The following is a 25,917-nucleotide window of genomic DNA, read 5'->3' as shown; positions in this document are numbered from 1 at the left end:
CAATTTAAGTTATCTAGAAGTTATCTAGTTTTTTGTTTTGCATAAATTTATCTAATTTGGTAACTATATTCTTTGGATAATAAAAAGGAACTTTAACAAAAAGGAACTTTAACAAAAAGGAACTGTTAAATGTAGGGAACTTTAACGAAAAGCTCCTGGTACTGTTCACTTTAACGAAAAACCACATTTTTACACTAAAAAGTCAATCCTGGTACTATTCACTTTACCCTTTATTTTGTCCTTATCATTAAAACTCAAAGTTTTCAAGCCATTTTCATTAGTTTTCCTTAAAATGTAAGCATGTGAAATTTTTTAATATAGTTCTCATTCTTATAAGTTATAACTCAAAGAATCAGGTATGTGAAGTTGATTGGCTTCATACTAAACTTTACTTCTTTTTCATTTTTACATGGTTTCTTTAGATGAGTAATGGTGTTAGGCCCCCTAGAACAAAAAAATTATAAAACATACGCAAGTATGAGATAGGCACCAGCATACAAGCCCACCTGAGCTCAGGGTTTTGTATGTAGATATACATTGATATAAAATGTAATTTGTAAAACTCATGCTAATGTAGTAAAATCCTCATCAGGAATGTCATCATATTGACCATGTTTATTTTGTCGTCTTCTGTCTTCAAGTATCTTCTTCAGTCCATTTGCATAACTATTCTCATGATTCACAAGTGTAGTTACAATTTGAGCTCTTTTGGCAAATACTTCTTCCTTCTCAAATGTGGCTTCTATTGGTTTATCCTCTTGCACTTGGTTTGCAAATTGAATGACAAATATGCCACAATCCAATCTGCATTTTTTTTTTATGGAAAAACAAATAGGTATGACAGATAATGAGATCATATTATAACATTCAATGACATATTAAAAGTGAAAAATGAAAGTATTTCTAAAACTAATGAAAATGGCTTGAAAACTTTGAGTTTTAACGAAAATGAGAAAATAAAGGGTAAAGTGAATAGTATCATGATTGACTTTTTAGTGTAAAAATGTGTTTTTTTAGTGTAAAAATGTGTTTTTTCGTTAAAGTGAACAATACCAGGAGCTTTTCGTTAAAGTTCCCTATTTTTTTACCATAATGATTTTTTATTTTTATTTTTTGTGTTTTATTTTGCATATAATTTAATTAGACAACATATAAGTATTGAAAAAAATAAAACTATTTCTTGTTCGTAACACTGTTATGCAAACGGAACTATTTCTGAAACTATATTATAACACTATTTTTTAAAGTCTAAATTTATAGTATATTTTCCTAGAATGACTTTGTTTTCTGTGTCTCATTCCATATATTTGTAGTTAGATGACATATAATTACTGAAGAAATGAACTATTTGTTAATTTGTAATACTGTTTCGTAAAATGTAAAGAGTGAAAAATCAACTATTTCTGAAACTTCTTATGACATTATTTTGCAAACTGCAAACTTTTTTTCAAGTATGAGTCTTGTGTTTGTATATATGATTTTCATGGTCCTTCTTATGTGTTTGAATGTATAAATTTGATTAAAAAATATAAAGATCAACTTGTTGTGTGTACTTACGAGTCATCCTTTTGTTGTGCGCAAGTTAAGCATCTTTGAATATCTATTGTGAGGTTTCTCTCTCCTTTGAAATCTTTGTAAAATGCTTCTATTTTGTCTCTCTGGTAAAACAAATAAAAATAACATAAAAAAGAAAAAAAGAAAGTGTATTATGAAGTTTGATTTTTTTCTATCAGCATAAGAATTTAGTTTGTAATTGAGTTATAGTTTTGTTCTTACTACTTACACAGCATGATCAAAGTATTGGTCTGTATGCCCATGTACCCTCGGTAGTTTGAAATTGTAGTGTGTCATTTTTCCATTTTTAATGTCCCAAACTACCAAGCTGAAGTGGAAGTAATGCTTGATTAGTATGAAGACATTTTCGACTTTATCCACATTATCTTGTAAAACTGTCTTCAATGTTTGGTCAATGTGCTCTTGATCACTCTTGCTTTTTTCAATCTCCATATCATTCTGTACCAAGAATACACATTTATTTATTAATCTTAATTAATAAGTAACACTAATTCTTAAACTAAACCAAGAATACACATTTTTTTTTCAATCTCCATATTATTCTGAACCGAGAATACACATTTAAAGTTTTAAAGTGAATGCAAAGCCTTTTGTAGAAGGCAAGTATACAAAGCAAACTGAACTAATATCAAAGTGAACTATTTAGCAAAGTGAACTAGAAAACCGTACTTTATTACCAAAGCAAATTGAACTAATATCAAAGTGAGCTATTTAGCAAAGTGAACTAGAAAACCACACTTTGTTACCAAAGCAAACTAAACTATATATCAAAATGAACTATTTATCACAATGAACTAGAAAGCCACACTTTTTTACCAAAGCAAACTGTTTGGCACACTTTTTTGTAAACAAAACTGTTTGGTACTTAGAAAACTGAACTATATATCAAAATGAACTATTTATCACAATGAACTAGAAAACCATTTTTTTGTAAACAAAATTGTTTGGCACTTACAAAGATGAATGAAGGAAGATACAGATTTTGTTGTTGCCCTATTTTTTATTTGTTTTCTGCCATTGTGTATAACGAAGCATCAATTATGTTGGCGTCGATTGCTCCATCCACAAACAATGACGTCATATCTGTTTTTAGGACAACAAGCTCAGTCGCCATGGATCCTTGCCTTGGTTGCATCCAGAAGTAGTCTCTGTATCAGATAATAAAACGCATTATATATCTATGTATATATATATATGTGTATGTGTGTGTATACATATATTAAGTTATGATTAATAATGTAAACTTACATTTTCTCTTGTCTGTAATATTCCTTGAATTTTTCTTTTGTCTCATCTTCAAGTAACTTGTACGCCCTTGTTGATGTAGGTAGATGATACCGTTTGTTAAGCTTTTGCTTTGTAGCCTTCTTTGCAAGTTTGTTTGCTATTTCTTTAGCAATTGGATTCAAGGGTGATTCAACATTTGGCTCCTCCTTTCCTTTCTCAATTATTGGTTCCAACGGTTGGCTTTCTAACAGAACAATTGAAAGGCTTTCACTGTCACTCACAACATATATGTAATTTGCCTTCTTTTGTTTTCTTTGGATGAGGATATAATCATACTGTGGATCGACATTTGGTTTACGATCATCCCTCTTTCGAATATTTTTTACCATTGTTCTCGTCTTCTTTTTGGCAGTCTCTTTTCCTTACTTTTCAGGATCCTTGATGTTGGAGTCTGCATTTGAACATCTTGTTGAACTCCAGATGTTCCTTTTGCAGTGACAGTGTCTTTCTGAAACTGGTTATGACATTATTTTGCAAACTGTAAAGTTATACCATATTTTTCAAGAATGTGTCTTGTGATTGTATATATGATTTTCAAGGTTTTTATGTGTTTGAATGTATAAATTTGATTGAAAAAATATAGAGATTAATTTGTTGTTTGTACTTACGAGTCATCATTTTGTTGTGCACAAGTCAAACATCTTTGAATTTCTATTGTGAGGTTGCTGTCATCTTTGAAATCTTTGTAAATTATTTCTATTTTATCTCTACCAAAACAAATCATAAATAAATAAAAATAACATAAAAAACAAAAATGAAATTGTATTATGAAGTTTGATTGCATAAGAATATAGTTTATAATTGAGTTATGGTTTTGTTCTTACCACTTGCACAACATGATTAAAGTATTGGTATATATTACCATATATCCTTGGTAGTTTAGAATTATAGTGTGTCATTTTTGCCATCTTTAATGACCCAAATTACCAAACTAAAGTGGAAGTAATGCTTGATCAATATGAAGATCTTTCCAACTTTTTCCACATTATCTTGTTAGACTCTCTTCAATATTTGGTCATTATCCTCCTGATCACTCTTGTTTTTTTTTCTATCTCCATGCTATTCTGAACCAACAACATACATTTATTTATGAATCTTAATCAATAAGTAACATTATTTCCTAAACTAAACCAAAACACTAAACATTATTTATGAAAGTTAATGAAATTTACAAAATATTTATTAAATCACACAAACACAAATTTTTGTAAACAGAACTGTTTGACACTTACAAAGATGAAAAAATGAAGATACAGATTTTGTTGTTGTCCTGCTTTTTATTCGTTTTCTGTCATTACGTAGAATAAAACATAAATTATGTTGGCGCTCTGTCCACAAACAATAATATCATATCTGTTTTTAGGACAATAAGCCCAGTTGTCATGGAGCCTTGGTTAATCTAGAAGTAGTTTATATGTAAGAAAATAAAAAATAATATATATTAGTAAAACACAGAAATACCATCCAATGTCCCCATTCGTCTTAACCTTGATATTCTAGAACAAACTAAAATTTTGTTCCCAATTCCACATTTGCTCTTGCAAGAAGTTGTAACAACATACAGTCAATCTAAATACCAAACAAATCTGTAAAAATAAATTAGAGAAATGTAAATCTATGATTGAAAAGTGAACTTCACCTATTTAATTACCGATGCCACCAAATCCCATATTTTTGTGAGACAAGTCATTGCACTCCCGTCCTCATCATCTGACTCGGTTGAGGAATCAGTACATGAAGTCGACATAGATAATAAGATGGAGAAAGTTTTTCTTTTTAATTTCTGGTCAGGAAATGGAATTGCAGACAAGGAAGAAGGTTTCTGGAAAATGAATGGCTTCCAAAGAGGCGGAACACAAACTTAAAAGCCCTTCTATAGGGTTATAAATCTGAATATATACTGTCGTTTTAGGGCAAGCTAGCAGAACTTTGTTGCCTGAGTTGTATCGAGCATTTGGATGATTGAGTTGGGCTTCAACATTGGGTTTAGTCCTCTGAATAAATTTGATTTGGGCCTTCAATTTGACCGTTCAAATATGTGGGAATTGGAGGTGAGTGAGATTTTGAAAAGAAAGAATCATACTCTTTTCGTTTTAGCTGGATGGGCACGGTTTGGTTTGGCGCGGTTTTGAGTGAAATCAAAATCAAAACCGTAATTTTTTACGGTTCGGTTCAGTGCGGTTTTGAAGTCAAAACTGAAATGAAATTAAACCATTTGGTTCAATTCAGTGCGGTTTCAAATGGTTTTGGTTTGATTTTCAAACCATTTACATACAAAATGAAAAAAAATTATCGTTGTCATCCTCTCTCTCTCTACGCTCTCTCACATAAATATTAGAAAAGGCCTAACCAAATCAAATAGAATTTGAGTAAATAACAATGAAACAAATTGATACACTTCTATCATTTTATACCAAAATATTTTCAACCAAAATAAACCATTTTTTACAAATTAAGGTACCCTAGTCAATATCTTTTACCATTTCACATTCATCACCAAAAAAAAAACCAAAATTGAAGTCTTCAGTATCTTACCCAGAACCTGCCATCGCACCCTAAGAAAAGTAATAATAACCCCAACAGAGCAATTGAGGACAAAAAACATACATATCTGAATATGATTTACATGCATACACAGGAACCAATATTATGAAAATGTTTTGTCCCCAATATTATGAAAAATGTTTTGTCCCCAATGCCAAATGAGACCAAGAGCCGCACTGAGCAGGAAACAACTATTTAAATGTATGGAGTATAACAAACACCTAATTAAAACATAACATCTAATATGGTTATTCAATTAAAAGTTCTTTCTATATTTGTGGTGCGGTTTTCAAAAGCCAAAATCGAAACCAAACCGTTTTCTTATATTACGGTTCTGGTTTCAAACCGAAACCGTTTCAAAATCGCAAAACCAAATAATTCGGTGCGGTTCGATTTGGTTCGTGTTTCGGTCTCCGTTTTCGGTTCCAAGTGCCCACCACTACGTGAAACACTTCTTGCCAAAACTTTTGTTTATTGGTAATTTTACCAAGAAAATGATAAACATGTTCGTTACTCATGTTTAATCATGATCATTATTTTTGTTCAATTTGTTCAATTTAGTTGTCAAAAAATAAAGAAAAGCGTTTACGAAACCATAAGTGCGTAAAACAAAATCATTTGCTTGTTGCATCAGAAATTCGATAACAAAGAAGTCCGTCAAACCATTTTAGTGTCAAGACTCAAGAGTGAATCATGGTATTAGTAGTTTAGATGTAGATTTGCAATTTAGCACTGCCAGGAGCTCGAAGTACGACATATCTACCTCGCCAGCCTCTCCTGGGGCCCCTGCGATGTCAAGTCCCTCCGCCGGTGGCACAGGTGGTTTAGTTGGCTGTGGTGGCATGATTCGTTACGACGGTGGTGTGATTTGCACTGGTGGTGGCAGCGGTGGCATGATTGGCAGTGGTGGTGGCGACGGTGGCATGATATCTGGGTGATTGATGGCAGTAAGGGTGGTGGTATCACTGGTGCCGGTGGTGGCGGTGGCAGAATAATGATTGGTACTGCGACGGCGGCAGCGGCAGACTAATGATTGGTACAGGTGGCAGTGACGGCTGTGGCAGAGATTGGTACAAGTGGCGGTGACGGCAGTGGCATTACCTGTACAAGTGGTGGCGATGGCAGTGGTAGGATTGGTACCGGCAAAGCGCTAGTTTCCGGTGTAGATGGTGTCATTGGCGTCGTAGGCTCCGTTGCTGAACTCTTTAGACAAGGCACTTATTGCACTGTAGTGCCGACATAAGTTCCGCGGGCCACCGCTGACATTATCTTAATCTCATCCATCGCAATGTTACGTCAGCCACCCGAAACTTGGTCGCAGTTGAGTTTAATCGCCTCCTCCGTCGCAGAAGTGCCTTCAAAATCGCTGTACATCACATCCGCCGCCGCCACTGCCGACGGCTGACTTTTGCAACAGTGTTGCCCTTTACAATAGGACTGATGTATGACATGAAATTCGAGGTACGATTCAAAATATGGACATTCGAACAGGGAAAAAAATTCGAACACACAACTTTCTATAATTTAGATGTCGAGGACATACACTCTAGACATATATTACTACTGAATTCAAAGTCGGAATACATGTTCATAACTTGCAACTTACAGCTAAACATTACACGAAGATAACGAGTGTACTGTTGCGTGTCGCCCTGCAAATACTCCTTTTGCTTATCCTGATGTGAATGATAGTTGAAGCAGCGCTCATCCAACCATGGTGCGCTTTCGGCCTCGTTGTCTCACTGTAAAAATTGTGAAGACATAAGAAAACTTAAAAGGAAAGAGGATTAAAGAAAGTATAAAGGAATTCTAAAGCCGTATTTTGAGAAACAGACTGAGCAGAAACGGGAGGTCACACCTTGAGCTAACTTGTTTAATGTGGATGACCGAGTCTTTTCCGAAACTGATAAATTTGCATGAATTTGTCCGTAAAAGAACTGGAATGATATACGAAATCGGGAAATGAGGATGGATGATTTGAGCTGGGGGCTTGGTTTCTAGTTTTTTTTTTAGTGCATGCAGTTTCTTTATTGAATGGCTTATCTGTGCGTGAAAATGGGAGTTGGTGTTAGGGAGAGAAAGTGAAGTTAGTGCGAGAGTGAAATGATGATTTTTGCTAGGCGTTAATTATACGTGAAGGATGTGAAATTTTGGTGCTAATTTGGAACTGAAAAAAAAAAAAAAAAAAAAGCTGTTATTTTTCATTTTTTAGATATAATGTGTACATGTATTTCAAAAACAATTTAAGTTATCTAGTTTTTTGTTTTGCATAAATTTATCTAATTTAGTAACTATATTCTTTAGAGGTCGCACTTGGTGCGATGGCAAGTGCCTTCGACCATAAGCGGTAGGTCTCGGGTTCGAGACTTGGGAGCAGCCTCTCCATAAATGGGGGTAAGGCTAGCCGACATTCACCTCTCCCAGACCCTGCTTAAAACGGGAGCCTTGTGCACTGGGTACGACCTTTTAGTAACTATATTCTTTGGATAATAAAAGGGAACTTTAACAAAAAAGAAGTGTCAAAATGTAGGCATGTGAAATTTTTTAATATAGTTATCATTCTTATAAGTTATAACTCAAAGAATCAGGCATGTGAAGTTGATTGGCTTCATACTAAACTTTACTTCTTTTTCATTTTTACATGGTTTCTTTAGATAAGTAATGGTATTAGACCCCCTAGGGCAAAAAAATTATAAAACGTACGCAAGTATGGAATGGGCACCAGCATACAAGCCCACATGAGCTCAAGGTTTTGTATGTAGATGTACATTGATATCAAATGTAATTTGTAAAACTCATGCTAATGTAATAAAATCTTCATCATGAATGTCATCATATTGACCATGTTTATTTTGTCGTCTTCTGTCTTCAAGTATCTTCTTCAGTCCATTTGCATAACTATTCTCGTGATTCACAAGTGTAGTTGCAATTTGAGCTCTTTTGGCAAATACTTCTTCCTTCTCAAAGGTGACTTCTATTGGTTTGCCCTCTTGAACTTGGTTTGCAAATTGAATGACAAATATGTCACAATCCAATCTGCATTTTTTTTGTTTTTGGAAAAACAAATAAATGTGACAGATAATGAGATCATATTATAACATTTAATGACATATTAAAAGTGAAAAATGAAACTATTTATAAAACTAATGAAAATGGCTTGAAAACTTTGAGTTTTAACGAAAATGAGAAAATAAAGGGTAAAGTGAATATTACCAGGATTGACGTTTTAGTGTAAAAATGTGGTTTTTTCGTTAAAGTGAACAATACCGGGAGTTTTTCGTTAAAGTTCCCTATTTTTTTACCATAATGATTTTGTTTTTTTTTTTTTTGTGTTTTATTTTGCATATAATTTAATTAGACAACAAATAAGTATTGAAAAAAAATGAAACTATTTCTTGTTCGTAACACTGTTATGCAAACTGGAACTATTTCTGAAACTATATTTTGACACTATTTTGCAAAGTCTAAATTTATAGTATATTTTCCTAGAATGATTTTTTTTTTTCTGTTTTATGTGTCTCATTTCCATATATTTGTAGTTAGATGACATATAATTACTGAAAAAATGAACTATTTGTTGATTTGTAATACTGTTTCGTAAAGTGTAAAGAGTGAAAAATCAACTATTTCTGAAACTTCTTATGACTTTATTTTGCAAACTACAAACTATTTTTCAAGTATGAGTCTTGTGTTTGTATATATGATTTTCATGGTCTTTCTTATGTGTTTGAATGTATAAATTTGATTGAAAAATATAAAGATCAACTTGTTGTTTGTACTGACAAGTCCTCCTTTTGTTGTGCGCAAGTTAAGCATCTTTGAATATCTATTGTGAGGTTGTTGTCTCCTTTGAAATCTTTGTAAAATGCTTCTATTTTGTCTCTTTGCCAAAACAAATAAAAATAACACAAAAAATAAAAAAAGAAATTGTATTATGAAGTTTGATTTTTCCTATCGGCATGAGAATATAGTTTGTAATTGAGTTCTAGTTTTGTTCTTACCACTTGCACAACATGATCAAAGTATTGGTCTGTATGCCCATGTACCCTCGGTAGTTTGGACTTGTAGTGTGTTATTTTTTCATTTTTAATGTCTCAAACTACCAAGCTGAAGTGGAAGTAATGCTTGATCAGTATGAAGACATTTTCGACTTTATCCACATTATCTTGTAAGATTGTCTTCAATGTTTGGTCAATGTGCTCTAATCACTCTTGTTTTTTCAATCTTCATATCATTCTTGATTAATCTAGAAGTAGTTTATATGTAAGAAAATAAAAAATAATATATATATATATATACACACACATATATATAAATTAGTAAAACACAGAAATACCATCCCAATGTCCCCATTTGTCTTAACCTTGATATTCTAGAACAAAAGACTAAAATTTTGTTCCCAATTCCACGTTTGCTTTTGCAAGAAGTTGTAACAACATACAGTCAATCTAAATACCAAACAGATCTGTAAAAATAAATTAGAGAAATATAAATTTATGATTGAAAAGTGAACTTCACCTATTTAATTACCGATGCCACCAAATCCCATATTTTTGTGAGACAAGTCATTGCACTCCCGTCCTCATCATCTGACTCGGTTGAGGAATCAGTACATGAAGTCGACATAGATAATAAGATGGAGAAAGGTTTTCCTTTTAATTTCTGGTCAGGAAATGGAATTGCAGACAAGGAAGAAGGTTTCTGGAAAATGAATGGCTTCCAAAGAGGTGGAACAGAAACTTAAAAGCCCTTCTATAGGGTTATAAATCTGAATATATACTGTCGTTTTAGGGCAAGCTAGCAGAACTTTGTTGCCTGAGTTGTATCGAGCATTTGGATGATTGAGTTGGGCTTCAACATTGGGTTTAGTCCTCTGAATAAATTTGATTTGGGCCTTTAATTTGACCGTTCAAATATGTGGGAATTGGAGAGAAGTGAGATTTTGAAAAGAAAGAATCATACTCTTTTCGTTTTAGCCGGATGAGTATGGTTTGGTTTGGTACGGTTTTGAGTGAAATGAAAATCAAAATCGTAATTTTTTACGGTTCGGTTCAGTGCGGTTTTAAAGTCAAAACTGAAATGAAATCAAACAATTTGGTTCAATTCAGTGCGGTTTCAAATGGTTTTGGTTTGATTTTCAAACCATTTACATACAGAATGAAAAAAAATCTCGTTGTCATCCTCTCTCTCTCTACGCTCTCTCACATAAATATTAGAAAAGGCCTAACCAAATTAGATAGAATTTGAGTAAATAACAATGAAACAAATTGATACACTTCTATCATTTTATACCAAAATATTTTCAACCAAAATAAACCATTTTTTACAAATTAAGGTACCCTAGTCAATATCTTTTACCATTTCACATTCATCACCAAAAAAAAACCAAAATTGAAGTCTTCAGTATCTTACCCAGAACCTGTCATCGCACCCTAAGAAAAGTAATAATAGCCCAAACAGAGCAATTGAGGACAAAAAGCATACATATCTGAATATAATTTACATGCATACACAGGAACCAATATTATGAAAATGTTTTGTCCCCAATAATATGAAAAAAGTTTTGTCCCCAATGCCAAATGAGACCGAGAGCCGCACTGAGCAGGAAACAACTATTTAAATGTATGGATTGTAACAAAAACCTAATTAAAACATAACATCTACTATGGTTATTCAATTAAAAGTTCTTTCTATATTTGTGATGCGGTTTTCAAAAGCCAAAATCGAAACCAAACCGTTTTTCAATTCCAAGTGCCCACCACTACGTGAAGCACTTCTTGCCAAAACTTTTGTTTCTTGGTAATTTTACCAAGAAAATGATAAACATGCTCGTTACTCATGTTTAATCATGATCATTATTTTTGTTAAATTTGTTCAATTTAGTTGTCAAAAAATAAAGAAAAATTATATATATACTAAAAGAGAAAATGAACTGAAATACTGTTCATAGAGCAGTGTGATACCGATTTTGTCCCTCCTTAGTTTTATTTATTTCGTTTCTACCACTGACAAGATATCCCTTCCGTTTTTCTGCCTTGCTTTTGGTATTGAATGTGCGAATTTACAAATATGCCCTTAGCTGCCTGTTGGGTTTTGGTGCTGCCACGTCATAAGAGATATGATCGTGGCAATTTTTACGAGCGTGTTCCATTTGCTTCTCGAATCTCTTCATTTCTCTGTGTCTCACAACCCTGGAACCAGAACAGCCCCTCTCAAAATGCATGAACCACAACACGATCTCTCTCAAAAACTGCGAACCAACCATTACATGAATCTGGTCTCGATTCGAGGAAAAATTTTATACCCAGAAGGTTGGGTTTCCTGGTGAGTTCTCCGGCCTATTTGGGGCTTCTTTCTGTTTTTTTTTTTTTTTTTTTTTTTTTTTCTGGGTAATATTCAATCTTTTCTGGGTTGATCCCTTGGTCGAAATCTTTCTTATGGAAAAAGTAGTGGTAGTGGGTCAGGTATGAGGTTTTTCATCCATCTCCAGATTCTTTAATTGGTTTTTGTTGTAGAGTATGATTCTCCGGCTCTGGTAATTCAAGATAGTTCCTTTGCAATTTCAAAGTTGGTGGCAGAATTCTTGAGGATCTTCCACGGGCAGTAAGCATAACGTTAAAGGACCATTCTTCTTTCATAATCTTTTAACAGAGCATTACATCTTTAATTTTCTCATTTAATTTTTTAATTTTCTCTTTTTCTTCACTGAAAAAAATCCCTAATTTGGCTTTTTTTTTTAAAAGAGTAACGGCGTCTAAGGATGATTTGGAGCCAGGAAAAAATCCCTAATTTTCTCTGCTTCTTGAGATCGACGTGGCTTCCTCGACTATTTTCACTGAGGTTTCTCGCTTCAATCGGTATGTTCTATAGCTCCGTTCGAATTCGTATAAAAAAGTAGTGAATTATTTGTTGTTTGTAGGTTTTTTCAAATGGATTTTTTTTTTCTGTGGGATTTATTCAAATATTTTGGGTTTGTTGGGTTTTGCTGCCCTGACCTTGCTGATGAGTGGTCATGTAAGGTTATTAAAACTTTTTAAATTTTTGGGTTTTGCTGTAATTAATTAAAGATTTGATAAAGACATTATTTATTTTGTGGAATTCCTTTTAAACGTTAGAATGTTTTGTCTCACATTTGATCATTTGGGTGTTGAGCAGCAATGCATTGATGATAATCTCTTTATAAAAAGGAGCCATTTTTTATGATGAGAACAGAAGAGTTGCCACAATGCTCGAGGTCACCAACCCCAGGATTGGAGCTGCTTCAACCTGAAAAAAGGTTAATTATTTTATAAAATAAGTTCAAATTTCTTAGTAGCTTGGCTTAACAATAAATTCCAAGTGAATTTATGTTGTTTATAGAATGCATATGAGCTTTCATGTGTATCGTTCCTTCAATACCTCTATATGGTTACAAATGATTGAAGATAATCTATACATTTCAGTCGAAGTTTACTTTATTTTTGAAAATCTTTATTTTTTAAAATTTTTATTTTTATTTTTAAAATTTTAGTTGAAATCAATAAAAATGAACATTTTGGTGATGGAACACAGGGAAAATGCGGTGGAAAATGATTGAAATGATTTTTTACATCCCTTTCAAGTTTCAATCATTGCTGCCCACCAGTTTGCCCAGACCTCATCTCTCAGCTTTGTGATCTGTAGACTGCTACAGAAGCATGATTTGTTCAAGTCGGCAACAACTACAGAGGTAAGCTCTCTGATAAATCTTCTAATTCACTCTTTTTTTCTTTTTTCATCTGGGTAATTAACTAATTCCAGGCCAGGTCCAGGACGCCACAGCTGCCTCGCACCGTTTTCCAAAATCCTCTCTCACTTTGGTAAGCAATTAAGACTTTTGGTTCAGTTTTTATTATGCCCAATTTTGTATTGAAACATTAAAAAAATTTAAACTGATTTGGGGTTACTGAAATAGGCATGCTCGAAGAGTGATGCAGCGCTGCCATCCCTGAATCAGAAAATACTCAGAAGGAAGAACAAGAAGAAAGTCGTGGAATATCAAAAGCTTTTTGCTTTGTGAAGGTATGCTTTTCCCAACTCACCTCTTGCTTTTGTTGCACTGAATTGGTAGATTAGGTTCAAAAATATATATTTGTGAATTTTCGCATAACTCTTTCTTTACATAATTACCTATTGAAGGTGGTTTGAGATCATGTAACATTTGCTCGCCAGAATGAAGATTGCCGTCGCTCAGAGTTGCGTTTCATGAAACAACTTTATCTCTTCCCAATTTTGTGTACCCACTTTTTATTAATGATGGTTGGTGCTTGCTTGCAGCCCAATTTGGTGCTATAAAGTTTTGCGTTTTACAATCTGTTCATGCTTAAACCTCTTTCAATTTTCCAATTCTGTGTAAATCTTGCATGTCAGGATGACGCACCTATCTTTGCAATGTCGGGATGTCTAAGCTTGGGTGGAGACGTGGACTTATGGAACAGGTGAAGTAGCTTAGCTCTATCTCATTAGCTCTTATCTGTTCTATTAATGCTAAGATCAATAGTAAAAAGTTCTATTGCTTTTATAATCAAAGATACATAAATTATATAAACAGAGGATATATCATTAATTTATTGATGTAAACAATGATAATTTGAAGAACCATTTAAAGTATTTTCGTAATCAACATACTTAACGGATATAGATGAAACTATGAAAAAAAACCCTAATTAATCTGATTATGGGGTTTTATATAAAAATATTGCAGCAGAAGTCACACTTTGAAGAGTTCCTCTTAATATATTTTCAATTTATAGCCTAATCTTAATTTGTCTTCAATTTCTTTTAGAAATAAGAATTTCGATTTCAATTTTATTTTGAGAATTCATATACTTACATTTCTTTTACAGATTCCTGAAGTTCATGATAAGCCTTCCTCTTTAGATATAGATATATCTTCATTTAATGCACTTAAGATGCTTTAATTTTTTGAATAATTTGTATGTGCAGAGTAATGAACTCTATCATTGGCATCAATGGCATTCAAACACATCTATCTAATGAATGACTGAAAGCATGGATATAATATGCATTTTCTTTGTCATTTCAACGCAGTGATAAGCTAGGTTTAACCGTTGAATTGGGTTCCTTTAATTATGTCATCTACTGACCTCATAATATTCTCACCAACAATGAAGCAATGAAGAAATAACATGTACAAGTATTTTGTTTTATTTTTTACCAATATGCGTGTTTAGCAAAAGTCCCAGCCCTCTTCACACAGTAATGTGTGTATCTGATCATTTATTTTTAAACACAATTGTCTTATCTTAAAGTGCCAATTGCTATTGAATGGCCGAGTGGGTTTCTTTATCCTAAGAAATTTTTTTTCTGCAATTTCTTTTGGATTCTCTTTTTTTGTTTGTTTTGTTCGATAATTTTCCTCTTAGTTAGGCTGACTATTTTTGTTTGGGTTCTATTTGTGGATTATTGTCGCCTCTTCAGCTATCGAGGCCACCATTTTTGAGGTATTTTTCTAATCTCTCATTTGTTTACCCAATTCTACTTTTTGATTTGATTCTTGACTGACGGGATGTTGTGATGATGTGTAATAATGTTTAGTATTCTTTATTTTTTTTTATGAATTTGGGAAATCAAATTATCCAATGGAAATAAACTGTTACTTTATGGTATGTCATCAAGTTTAGAATGATAACTATGAATGCCCAAGTTATGATTAATGCCTCTATTAGTTCATTCGAATTTGATGTTCTCATTTGGTCAAGAAGTATATACAGTTGTCTTTATACTTAAGAGAAATTAAGTACATTGGACAACATCATTGGTCCTCTTTGTTTTTTTAATTACTTTTTTTCCCCCTCAATTTTTTTGCCATGCCCTTTCATTTGTATTTTTTTTTTAATTTTCCTACAGGTTTTCATTTGAAAGGAAAATATTGCATTCGTATGAATTCTACGTCGCTGCTCAGGTCTATGATTTTTTTCCCCTTGCTCAGGCATTATTGTCTTTTCACTGCATATTGATATTAACTTTCTGTTTGGAAATGCCTCTGTTTTTCTTTCACTTGCTGAAAATGTCCAATTATAAAGCAGTTCTTTGTTTTTGTTGCTATAAAGACCTTTTTTTTGTCCAATTATGCCTAACCCAACTCTTTCTAATTTAAATGCACTCCTTTTGTCGCACATTGTATCTGATAAAGCAAATGAAAAATGGATTATATATGCTCCTTCATTATTATATATAAAAAAACTCCATCTTACCTTCGGTTGTGTGTCCCCCATTTGTATACTTATATGTTCTATTGTTTCTTCGTCAAATTAATCACAGCAGATTATTACATCATCATCGTAACGGTTATATACCTTCTTTACTATTTTAATTTCTACATACACATTTGTTTTTTTTACTGTTTTTGTTGCTATAAGTAATTTATTTGAACTTCTGACTCTGTCTAATTAGTATCGCTGAGATATATTTGATATATGACTGAAGTTCAAAAAATGGGTTGGTTTGAATACACTTATTTTAGTTTTATTGCATTTGATAGAACAGATGAAAATAGAGGGAAACAAAAATTTCATTTGCACCTTCAGGATCACAAATGAACCCTATCTCAGTTTTACTTATATGTCCCCTTTTTGTTTTCTTATATGTCCCGCAATAACAACTCCTTTTTTTTCAGAATTTGTAGGAACTAGCTGAAACCGTAAATCTCAACATAATGAAGATGAAGATGAGCATTTTATCTTTTGATCACTGTAATGTGTTGCTCATTTACCTTCTCAAACACCAGACATGTAAATATTGATTTATAAAACTTATTTATATATTAATGGTATTGTCTTAAACGGTGTTCTTAAAACCCGCAGCGAAGCGCGGGCATTCATGCTTCTTGTGTGTACGAAACCAAAAGTGTGTAAAACAAAATCATTTGCTTGTTGCATTAGAAATTCGATAACAAAGAGGTCCCTCAAACCATTTTAGTGTCAAGACTTAAGAGTGAATCATGGTATTAGTAGTTTATATGTAGATTAGCAATTTAGCACTGCCAGGAGCTCGAAGTACTACATATCTACCTCGCCAGCCTCTCCTGGGGCCCCTGCGATGTCAAGTCCCTCCGCCGGTGGCACAGGTGGTTTAGTTGGCTGTGGTGGCATGATTCGTTGCGACGGCGGTGTGATTTGCACTGGTGGTGGCAGCAGTGGCATGATTGGCAGTGGTTGTGGCGACGGTGGCATGATATCTGGGTGATTGATGGCAGTGAGAGTGGTGGTATGACTGGTGCCGGTGGCAGAATAATGATTGGTACGGCGACGGCGATGGCAGACTAATGATTGGTACAGGTGGCAGTGACGGCTGTGGCAGAGATTGGTACAAGTGGCGGTGACGGCAGTGGCATTACCTGTACAAGTGGTGGCGATGGCAGTGGTAGGATTGGTACCGGCAGAGCGCTAGTTTCCGGTGTAGATGGTGTCATTGGTCGTAGGCTCCGTCGCAGAACTCTTTAGACAAGGCACTTATTGCACTGTAGTGCCGACATAAGTTCCGCGGGCCACCGCTGACATTATATTAATCTCATCCATCGCAATGTTACGTCAGCCACCCGAAACTTGGTCGCAGTTGTGTTTAATCGCCTCCTCCGTCGCAGAAGTGCCTTCAAAATCGCTGTACATCACATCCGCCGCCGCCACTGCCGACAGCTGACTTTTGCAATAGTGTTGCCCTTTACAATAGGACTGATGTATGACATGAAATTCGAGGTACGATTCAAAATATGGACATTCGAACAGGGAAAAAAATTCGAACACACAACTTTCTATAATTTAGATGTCAAGGACATGCACTCTAGACATAAATTACTACTGAATTCAAAGTCGGAATACATGTTCATAACTTGCAAGTTACAGCTAAACATTACACGAAGATAACGAGTGTACTGTTGCGTGTCGCCCTGCAAATACTCCCTTTGCTTATCCTGATTTGAATGATTGTTGAAGCAGCACTCATCCAACCATGGTGCGCTTTCGGCCTCGTTGTCTCACTGTAAAAATTGTGAAGTCGTAAGAAAACTTAGAAGGAAAGAGGATTAAAGAAAGTACAAGGGAATTCTAAAGCCGTATTTCAGATTGAGAAACAGACTGAGCAGAAACGGGAGGTCACACCTTGAGCTAACTTGTTTAATGTGGATGACCACTGCTTTGAGGACTTCCGATACGCAGCAAGTATCCGATCCATCTGTACAAGAATGAAAGCATGAGAATAAATTTGATTATTCAACATAGAGTTTGAATACAGTTTCGAAAACAACTGAGTCTTTTCCGAAACTGATAAATGGAAATCATGTAAAATACATGCCAAGAACTTGTACTCTAACAACTGCTCTAAGACGAATGTCTCGGGCCAAGACAAACTGTTAGAACTCTGTTCAGTTCGGCCATTTCTGAACTACACTTATTTCATTTTCTTGAAAAATAAAAAAGTTACGAACTAACGAAAAGATAATGCAGATTTTGAAAAACCAAAGATTAAGTGGAAAAAGAACAAACTTGGCTTACCACATTCCCACACGAAGAATGCATTGAGAGCAAAGCTCTTTCCAGTACATACAAATCCACAGCTTTGTCTTCTGGAAGGGTTGATGTAAAGCTCAGACCGAAATCAATGACAACCTTGGAGAAGAAAATTGTGAATTTGATGCAAATCCGTAAAAGCACTTGAGCAAAAATTGGAAGAACAAAGTGAACATAAGTAAATCACTCACCAACTGATTAGTACTAGCTCTGATTAACAAGTTAGATGTGGTCAAGTCCCCATGAATGAGGCCACCATCATGTAGTTTCGCAATTGCTTGACCAATCTGCATTGCAATATCATCAATGCGTTCTTCAGCAACACTTCCATCGCCTAACCCGAATCTAAGAAATACATCTTTGACAGAAGGACCCTCCACGTATTCAAATGTTAGGGTATGCAGCACAGTGTCTACATGGTAAAGCACTGGAGTACAGACCCCGAGCCGTCTTGCTTTCGTCATGCACCTGGCCTCCTGCTCCAACATGTCCATTTTAGTGAAAAACCAGATGGGAATAAAAAGGCTACTAGCAAATTTCATCACAAAAGCAAAACCTCATCAAGAAAGAAAAAAACAAACCGCATTGAGGCGCTTGAGCGTAAGCTTTGCATCCAAAGACGGATGCCTATACTTCTTTGAAAAACGCTCCTTGACAATTGACCTCCTTCCCACGAAGTCTGACTCAAAAACCCTCTGGAAATAGAGGAATAGAAAACTTTTAGCCCCAATTTCTTATCCAGTTCAAAATACACATATTAGAATATGAAAACTCACAGCTTCGGCTCCTTGCTTGATCAGAACAAGCGAGCTATCTCCACCATCCGCCTTGGTTTCCATGGAAAATAACTGGGTTCAGATTTCCTGAACAAAAAATTCATGCAAACGATTAAGCTAAACAGAACATAAACAAACACCTTTTTTGCTTTCTGCATGACTACCCAAAACCAAACCAACCATCTCAATGTTTTTACAAACCAATAAAATTTCTAGCTTTACATAATGGGTTCAGATTGGATGGACCAAATTTTCATGCAACCATAAGGACTCAACAAAAAAGAACACTATAAAGGTTACCACTTTTGAATGCTGCAACACCCAAAACCCAGATCCGGAACCTTTATCCTAGGTATCTGAAACTCCCTCTCTAAACGCCACAAAATTGGAACAAGCTGAGCTCTATGGGTTTGGGGATGAGAAAGATACCATTTTTACCCCGTCCGATGTATCCCGGAGTTTTCTATGAACTTATTCTAAATTCCGATGTGTGACTTTTTACATTATTCATCACAAAGACTGAGGTGTGAGACTAAACTTTTAACCACTCGAGCCTTCAGACCAAAACACACAATCTCTTGCACAGAATTCTTCGTCTTCAACATTATTCTGCCAAAATATTAAAGGTTATACCCCCCCCCCCCCTCTCTCTCTCTCTCTCTCTCTCTCTCTCTCTCTCTCTCTCTCTCTCTCTCTCTCTCTCTCTCTCTCTCTCTCTACATCCTCAGCAGTCCAAACAAAGATTACAATCAACTGATTGCAGCTCAGCTATAAGCATCCATTGCAATTTACTCAGTTGAAGAAAAAACCCAATTAAAAGCACATATGATAGCATTTAATTACTCGTATAAACCTAAAACACTTTGCAAATCAACTTGTGGAACAAAAGGAAACGAGCGAACCTTGAGATAGAGAAAAGCAAGCTCCTTCAGTTTCAGATGACGTTTAGGAGTCACCAACCCAATAGAGCAAAGAGAAGGAAGAGAGAGAGAGAGAAACTGCGGAGGCTGGCGGCGGGAGTGAAGGTTGAGGCTGGGTTTTCTGTGGTTCAGTTTATTCGCCGCCACTGGCTATGAAGAAGCTCTCAGCAATTCCGCGAATTTGGGAACCCTCCACTCCACTTTCCCGCCCGAGACGACGCCGTATGGCTTGATTAAACTTGGGTTAACTGCATGTTTGCACCATAATTCATAGAGATCTTTCATTTTGGTCCTTCTACCTTTTTTTTCATCCCAAGTTGATCTAAGAAATAAAAGTGTACTCTTTTTGTAAAAGTTTATAGAACTATACATGATCACTTTTTTTAAGACGATTTCGGTAATTCGTCTAAGTTTTAAGTGTCATTCATGTACTCATATATGAAATTTTGCGTCCAGAGTTACAAATGTTTTATACTCAAAATCGTTCAAAATCAATGAAATCAAATAGTCAATTTGATTTGAGAGTTGCTTTCCTAATCATCACTAAAATTGATTGAACTTAAGAATTATGTTTCCACTACATGAATCAACTAAATTGAACTATGCCTACCACTAATCGTTTTCCACATTTGACATATTTTGAAAGTTTACGAACCAACTTGGGACACAGAAAAAGCAAATGAGGACCAAATTGGAACAAGCATCAAAGTTTAGGGGTCAAAATCATACAATGCTTGAAAATGAATAATGGGCTTGAGAAGGCCCATAACCCAAGTAGGAATGACCCAAACCTTCAAAATTTACGAACGATCCCATTTTCTTGTTCTCTGCGGTACAGTTTGGTACACAGTTTGGTACGTGGACAGGACGGAACGGAGTGAGACGTTCCGTCTCACGTTTGGTACGCTTAAAACAAGTGGAACATGCTATTCCACGGGACGAATTTTGAGTGAATTTTCGTTCCGCTTCATCCCCTGAAACGACTCGTTCTACATCCGTGTAACACAAAATTATAACCTCTTCGTCTCCTTCTTCTTCCTTCTTATTTCCATCCGATGGCATCTTTGCTCCCTCTCCTGTCCTGTCCCGTCCCGTCCAATCCCATTTCGTTCCGTCTCATCCCGTCTGCATACCAAACGATACCAGACGTGACAGAATAGAACGATATGGAACAGAGCAAAGGTTTTGTGTTATGTTTGGTATGCACACAAAAAAATTGAATCAAAAAAGATCCTATACATCTAAAGCATGAGGAATATTTGGTAGTATAGACTTTTTCCAATCTATTATTTGCTGCAAGAAGCAGCTTTTATCCATTGATTAACGTCGAAAACTAAGATTCAACAAGCTATCAATCGCATTAAAAGACATGGGTCAATCTGCAGCGCGACATAAGTGGCTCCGTGCTGATGCCTGCTAGCTGGGTGCAGTCGACGGCTACAGGAGACGATGAGGATGAGGAGGTAGGCTATGGGGAAAAGAAACGCACCGGCAAAGAAGATGGATTAGGGTTTGTTTTATGATTTGGATGGTGTAAATATTGAAAAAAATAAGGGCTATTTTTGTCTTAAAATTTTATAATTTTGTGCTTTTTTTTTTGAGAAAAAGAAACACAAAATTATTTTGTGTTTCACAGAAGTGGAATAAGTCGTTCTAAAGGGAAGGTGAAATGGAAATTTAACCAAATTTCTTTATGTGAAACATCACATCCCATTGTCTTTACCGCACCAAACGCAAGACGAGTGCTTTCTATTCCTATCCCATGTACCAAAAGGTACCTGCGGAATCCTAAACCTAGACCCCTCTTTTGAAATTTGGGAGTAAATTGTACAAATGGTCCCTCAACTTTAATCAAATTGGAGCAATGGTCCCTCAACTAAAAATCCATTACCTTTGGTCCCTCAACTTATCAAAACGTGCAGATATGGTCCCTCAACTAAAAATCCATTACAATTAGTCCCTGAACTTTAATTCAAGTGGAGAAATGGTCCTTTAACTTTAACCCACTTGTAGCAATGGTCCTTCCAATATAACTCGTTTTGACAAATTTTTTGACATAGTTGACAAAAAGAACCATAATTATACACTTTGATGAGTTAATGAACCCTAATTATATAAATGGTCATTCCAACATAGCTTATTTTGACAAAATTTTGACAAAATTGATAAAAAGGACTATAGCTACACATTTTGATAAGTTGAGGGACCAATGGTAATGGATTTTTAGTTGAGGGACCATTGCTCCAATTTGATTAAAGTTGAGGGACCATTTGTACAATTTACTCGAAATTTGGGGGTAAATCAATTTCAACCTTCCATACCCCTAGAAACCCTAATTCGTAGGAACCAGACCCAAATTCTTGCCCAGCATGAAGAAGGCAATTCCATGGAGTGACGAGGAAGGAGATTCGGATTCCTCATCTGGGAAGTCATCAGATTCACCACCCTCCAAGAAAACAGCTTCACAAGGTACATATACATATACACACACATATACATATATATATATATATATATATATATATATATATACACATATTTGTATAAGTACTGGTTGGGGTTTTGTGATCTGTGTATTGAATTTGTTTTAGCTGGCTGCATACTCTGTTATTTCTGCAGTGAAATCTGGGAAGCCAAAGAGCAAAGTTGTGGACTTTGAGGCACTGAAGCAACATGGCTACAAGGGTGGGCCGTCTGTGCTGGGTGTGCCGCCACCGAAAGCGCCGGAGCAGGAGCCGAACTGGACTTGGTCTACCGGCAGGGAGGACGGTAAGGACGGCAAGCCCGGAACCAAGAAAACCGAGGAAGAAGAAGAATCTTATGAACAACGACAGAAGACGAGAGCTGCATTGGCCTCGGGAGAGAAGCTGGAAACTGCGCTGACCCGGAGCGATAAGCGAAACCTGTCGTTTTCGCAGAAGGAGAAGAGGAAGAGAGAGCTTGGGCAGGCAAGCAGGGGGAAGAACTACGTCGAAGAAGAGAAGAGGTTGCTGAGGGATAGTGGTGTTTACTCTGGTTTTGATACATAGAAATAGTCAAAACTTTCACATGTAATTTGTAATTTGTCAATAATCTTCCACTGGATTATGAAACGACGCTTTCGACGAAGAATTTCTGGGTTTGTTGAAGACAATCTCTTCCACTTATCTTAATTACATAACTGATCATGTTCTTGCGAAATCCGAATGAAAGAGCCTGGAATAAAATTAGCTTATAATGTACAGAGGAGTCAGAGTGTTCGAAAAATAAACTGATCTGGTTGAGCACATACAGTTGCATTCAAACAACTGAAAACTCTTGGTCTTGGATATAATCCATGCATGTAAAGATCCCTCATATGTAAGCCAGAAGAACGATGCGAAGTGTCAAGTGACACGAAAAAACTGTGGACAGCTTCTATCAGGTCTTGCTCGACAGATGGTTACAAACAGGAAGCGATTTTTTCAGTGCAAGCCTTCTCGTAGTCTTGCTCGACTGCTCTCTTCGCAAAGCCAATGTGGTTACAGATCAGGTGGAGATGTTGACCTATTGGGAAGAGTCCTGTATATTGCTATGATTGTATTTGGGGTTGTTCTGCAACAACCTCCTACAAGGGAAGCCCCTACCTCACACCATTTGTTTACATACGAGACAAAATCTTCATCTGAAACCCCAGTGTTTTGCTGCAATGCGGAAAAAAGAAAAGAAAGTATCAGAAGAGTTGGTGTCTCGACAAGAATATCATGACTGTAGATTTCCTGCACTAATTCCATCTTCTAGATAACCACAATATTTTGACAGATAATTATATCTTAAACACGATACAACCATAGAAATTTAACTTACCACCCACATCATTCTATCTGCATCATAGCTTTCACCACTGTTTGGGTACACAATAATTGGTTTTGTAGCCACCTGAAGGAATTGAACATGAAACTAACTACAGGAGCTCGAAAAACAGGGTCATGTTGCAATTATTCAGGAAATCATACAAATTCGTAATATATATGGAAAATATGGCATATAAAAAATGAGTAGGACGTGTCATTTGCTGCCCCAACAGTTGATCACAGAAAGTTCTCAGATATCTCCGTTAAAGCTTTTTAATGATTTAATAAAAATAAGGACCATAAACTTATTCAAACGCAATACAAATATCCTAAATGATCATACCTGTGTAATTAATGTTAACAGTCCATGGATAAATCTAGGGGGGGTGCAGTTGATTCCAACTGCAACGACTTTCTTGCATGATTCAGCAACTGAGGCGCATTCAAGGAGAGAATCACCACTAACAACATTGATGCCATCTTTAGAGTTGAAAGAAAACCACGCAGGAAGTTGCATATTTTCTTCTTCCAAAAGCTCAGCATAAGCCTGCATAAACACCAAGCATGATTAACTGTTACTATACGTCTCTTGAGCATTAACCCATTTTCTGAATTTTATATCCACCACTTTCGGTCACAAATTTGAGTACTGACCAATCAAAAACAGTAGTCACCTAATTAAACAGTTTGATCATTTGTAAGCTAGTCTAGTACGAAACCTAGAATAACGAAACTATGGCCTGTCCAGATTTCCTTAACCAACAAGGACAAGAGGAAACTAAACGCTATCAACAAGCTTGCGATCATTACCTGAGCCTCCAGCTTATTTGGAACCGTTTCAAATGCAAGTAGGTCAGGACCCGATGCTGCTAGGACCTGGACCCTTCTCCGATGAAAATCTTTTAATCTTCCTAGCGTCATAGCCTCACCATAATCTCCACTGCCAAGGAACAGACCAAAAATATGAATATAAATAAATCCTTGTGAACACTTGAAGTTCAGACAATGATGCCCTTTTCATGCAAATAACAGCAGGCGGGACTATCTAACTTCATTTTTCAAAGCTTACACTGGGATCAAAGGAGTACATTTCCCTAAGAGAAAATTCTATTCATATTGTGTCAACAATTCAGTTAAAGGCGTGCAACTATTTACACGCGAGTTTTTGGAACCAAAGTCAATGGAAATAACAGCTGATGCAATGACTTTTACTAGCAGAAATGAATCACCTGTACTCAGACCCATCAGCCAAATAAGCACCATAGCTCCCCACAGATGCTGCAACTAAGATTGGCCTACGCTTGAGAATTCTACCATTCGCACTGTCAGCAGAAGAGCATTGAGTACATCTGTCGTAATACACATCACGTGCCTCACGGGCAATTTCAACACTTTTCCGAAGCAAGGCTTCACTCTCTTCTGTTGAATATCCTTTGGCCTCGAAACCTTGAATGGTGGCCTGCATAGCAACTAACACTTTCAGCTTCACGAAAAAATATAAATTGAGAGAGCCATTATTAGTAACCGGCATTACCTGATAGGACGCTGTGATTATGATATCTGCACCAGCTTCAAGGTATTCAATGTGTACCTGCTCCATTACGCAACAAAACAACACGGTATGTGGTCCTATTAGTTAATCAAGTCTACAAATGAATTACATTGACTTAAATCAATCTCCATTCTTTTGATTTCGTCTTAACAAAAGCTGAATCCTTTACCCAAAAAAGAAAGCAGATGTTCAATCCTGCCTAACTTAGTGGTAGCGAAATGTACGAATTAACGTTGTGATCAGCTTATAGAAGTCACATTCCTCACTAAAATACATGATCAAAGCAGAGCAATAAGTTTTCTCATGTTAATCTTGGTCATTGCAAGTTTCCTTCTGATCCAAACAAAATCTGACAACTTTGGTCCAAATTCATAAACAAAAACCAAAATCCCAGCAAAAATCGAATGCTAATTCCAAAAACACAAAGCTCAAAATTGTCAAAATTGTCAAAAATAAGAAAATTTCACAGCAAAATTAGCACTTGAAACTTGGCAAAAACCCATTATTCTGCACATACGCTACACTCGTCAGAGTACAAAACAAAACAATTATATCTACATTTTCTAGAGAGAGAGATGAGGGTACCGTGCGAATGAGGTGAGGGGAAGTGAGAAGGCATTTGGCGCTCCAGAGAGGATCGTTGAGGTCAGCACCGTGGCGTTCGAGCTCGGTGGCAAGTCCACCGTCGACCACCGCGATGCCGCCCGCCTGCCTGAGAAAGTCCCTCATTAACGACGGCGTTTTAGCGCTGCTGCTGCTGCCCATCCCGTCGTCAACAGAACCACCGCTCTCTGAATGTGTGGGGTCAATTTTGTATTTGTAGTTGTGAGGAAACCGGAAAAACTAACTAAACCGCCAACACCTGGCTCCCTCCTCTGTTTTTGCTCTTTATAGCTTTTTGGTTGC

The 25,917-nt window shown here is 35.8% G+C and overlaps 3 protein-coding genes, 2 long non-coding RNA genes and 1 pseudogene across 15 annotated transcripts; 2 read left to right on the top strand and 4 right to left on the bottom strand.

Moving 5' to 3' along the window:
- Nucleotides 1-458: 458 nt before the first annotated feature.
- Nucleotides 459-3,569, bottom strand: LOC126588353 (uncharacterized; annotated as a pseudogene).
- Nucleotides 3,570-6,901: 3,332 nt separating this feature from the next.
- Nucleotides 6,902-19,859, bottom strand: LOC126588354 (uncharacterized). Of its 2 annotated transcripts, none has more exons than XM_050253449.1 (7): nucleotides 19,630-19,859; nucleotides 18,728-18,814; nucleotides 18,533-18,646; nucleotides 18,143-18,427; nucleotides 17,937-18,050; nucleotides 17,544-17,616; nucleotides 6,902-7,148 (listed from the first exon to the last, which is right to left on the bottom strand). In XM_050253449.1, the coding sequence occupies exons 2-7, from the start codon at nucleotides 18,788-18,790 to the stop codon at nucleotides 7,111-7,113; spliced, it is 687 nt and encodes a 228-aa protein (XP_050109406.1). In that variant the 5' UTR covers nucleotides 18,791-18,814; nucleotides 19,630-19,859; the 3' UTR covers nucleotides 6,902-7,110. The 2 variants fall into 2 exon arrangements, with proteins under 2 accessions (XP_050109406.1, XP_050109405.1); XM_050253448.1 differs by lacking the exon at nucleotides 6,902-7,148 and adding an exon at nucleotides 17,179-17,422.
- On the bottom strand, nucleotides 8,115-9,918 carry LOC126588358 (uncharacterized). The gene is made up of 2 exons (XR_007611427.1): nucleotides 9,190-9,918; nucleotides 8,115-8,442 (listed from the first exon to the last, which is right to left on the bottom strand). It is a non-coding gene; the product is annotated as an uncharacterized LOC126588358 (long non-coding RNA).
- LOC126588357 (uncharacterized) lies at nucleotides 11,460-16,229 on the top strand. Of its 8 annotated transcripts, XR_007611421.1 has the most exons (12): nucleotides 11,463-11,730; nucleotides 11,922-12,009; nucleotides 12,150-12,263; nucleotides 12,562-12,682; nucleotides 12,958-13,114; nucleotides 13,191-13,244; nucleotides 13,340-13,446; nucleotides 13,564-13,683; nucleotides 13,795-13,862; nucleotides 14,866-14,888; nucleotides 15,295-15,349; nucleotides 16,064-16,229. It is a non-coding gene; the product is annotated as an uncharacterized LOC126588357 (long non-coding RNA). The 8 variants fall into 8 exon arrangements; XR_007611423.1 differs by having other exon boundaries at nucleotides 11,462-11,730; nucleotides 13,186-13,244; nucleotides 15,295-16,229; XR_007611420.1 differs by having other exon boundaries at nucleotides 13,564-13,619; nucleotides 15,295-16,229.
- Nucleotides 19,860-21,416: 1,557 nt separating the features above from the next.
- LOC126588356 (uncharacterized) lies at nucleotides 21,417-22,780 on the top strand. Of its 2 annotated transcripts, XM_050253451.1 has the most exons (3): nucleotides 21,417-21,466; nucleotides 21,943-22,116; nucleotides 22,267-22,780. In XM_050253451.1, exons 2-3 carry the CDS (start codon nucleotides 22,017-22,019, stop codon nucleotides 22,674-22,676), a joined length of 510 nt encoding a protein of 169 aa, XP_050109408.1. In that variant the 5' UTR covers nucleotides 21,417-21,466; nucleotides 21,943-22,016; the 3' UTR covers nucleotides 22,677-22,780. The 2 variants fall into 2 exon arrangements, with proteins under 2 accessions (XP_050109408.1, XP_050109407.1); XM_050253450.1 differs by lacking the exon at nucleotides 21,417-21,466 and having other exon boundaries at nucleotides 21,918-22,116.
- Nucleotides 22,767-25,880, bottom strand: LOC126588352 (homocysteine S-methyltransferase 2-like). Of its 2 annotated transcripts, none has more exons than XM_050253446.1 (7): nucleotides 25,597-25,880; nucleotides 24,994-25,050; nucleotides 24,689-24,918; nucleotides 24,270-24,399; nucleotides 23,803-24,006; nucleotides 23,473-23,544; nucleotides 22,767-23,309 (listed from the first exon to the last, which is right to left on the bottom strand). In XM_050253446.1, exons 1-7 carry the CDS (start codon nucleotides 25,774-25,776, stop codon nucleotides 23,148-23,150), a joined length of 1,035 nt encoding a protein of 344 aa, XP_050109403.1. In that variant the 5' UTR covers nucleotides 25,777-25,880; the 3' UTR covers nucleotides 22,767-23,147. The 2 variants fall into 2 exon arrangements, with proteins under 2 accessions (XP_050109403.1, XP_050109404.1); XM_050253447.1 differs by having other exon boundaries at nucleotides 23,161-23,309; nucleotides 23,473-23,569.
- Between the last annotated feature and the right edge of the window lie 37 nt (nucleotides 25,881-25,917).

This window comes from Malus sylvestris, chromosome 11, assembly GCF_916048215.2.
Source record: "Malus sylvestris chromosome 11, drMalSylv7.2, whole genome shotgun sequence".
Taxonomy (NCBI): Eukaryota; Viridiplantae; Streptophyta; class Magnoliopsida; order Rosales; family Rosaceae; genus Malus; species Malus sylvestris.
Note: the sequence above shows the minus strand (reverse complement) of the source record. Positions and strands in the feature narration are given on the sequence as shown.

Bases quoted from the DNA above. Each gene is read 5' to 3' on its own strand.
- LOC126588354 (XM_050253449.1), bottom strand. From the start codon at position 18,790: ATGGAAACCAAGGCGGATGGTGGAGATAGCTCGCTTGTTCTGATCAAG. The intron at 18,051-18,142 runs GTGAGTGATTTA...TTCTTCTCCAAG, and splicing joins GAGCTAGTACTAATCAGTTG to GTTGTCATTGATTTCGGTCT. The intron at 7,149-17,543 runs GTGTGACCTCCC...CAATTTTTACAG, and splicing joins ATTAAACAAGTTAGCTCAAG to TGAGACAACGAGGCCGAAAG.
- LOC126588356 (XM_050253451.1), top strand. From the start codon at position 22,017: ATGAAGAAGGCAATTCCATGGAGTGACGAGGAAGGAGATTCGGATTCC. The intron at 22,117-22,266 runs GTACATATACAT...TTATTTCTGCAG, and splicing joins CAAGAAAACAGCTTCACAAG to TGAAATCTGGGAAGCCAAAG.
- LOC126588352 (XM_050253446.1), bottom strand. From the start codon at position 25,776: ATGGGCAGCAGCAGCAGCGCTAAAACGCCGTCGTTAATGAGGGACTTT. The intron at 24,400-24,688 runs GTGATTCATTTC...GTTCCTTGGCAG, and splicing joins GCTGATGGGTCTGAGTACAG to TGGAGATTATGGTGAGGCTA. The intron at 23,545-23,802 runs GTATGATCATTT...CAATTCCTTCAG, and splicing joins TGTTAACATTAATTACACAG to GTGGCTACAAAACCAATTAT.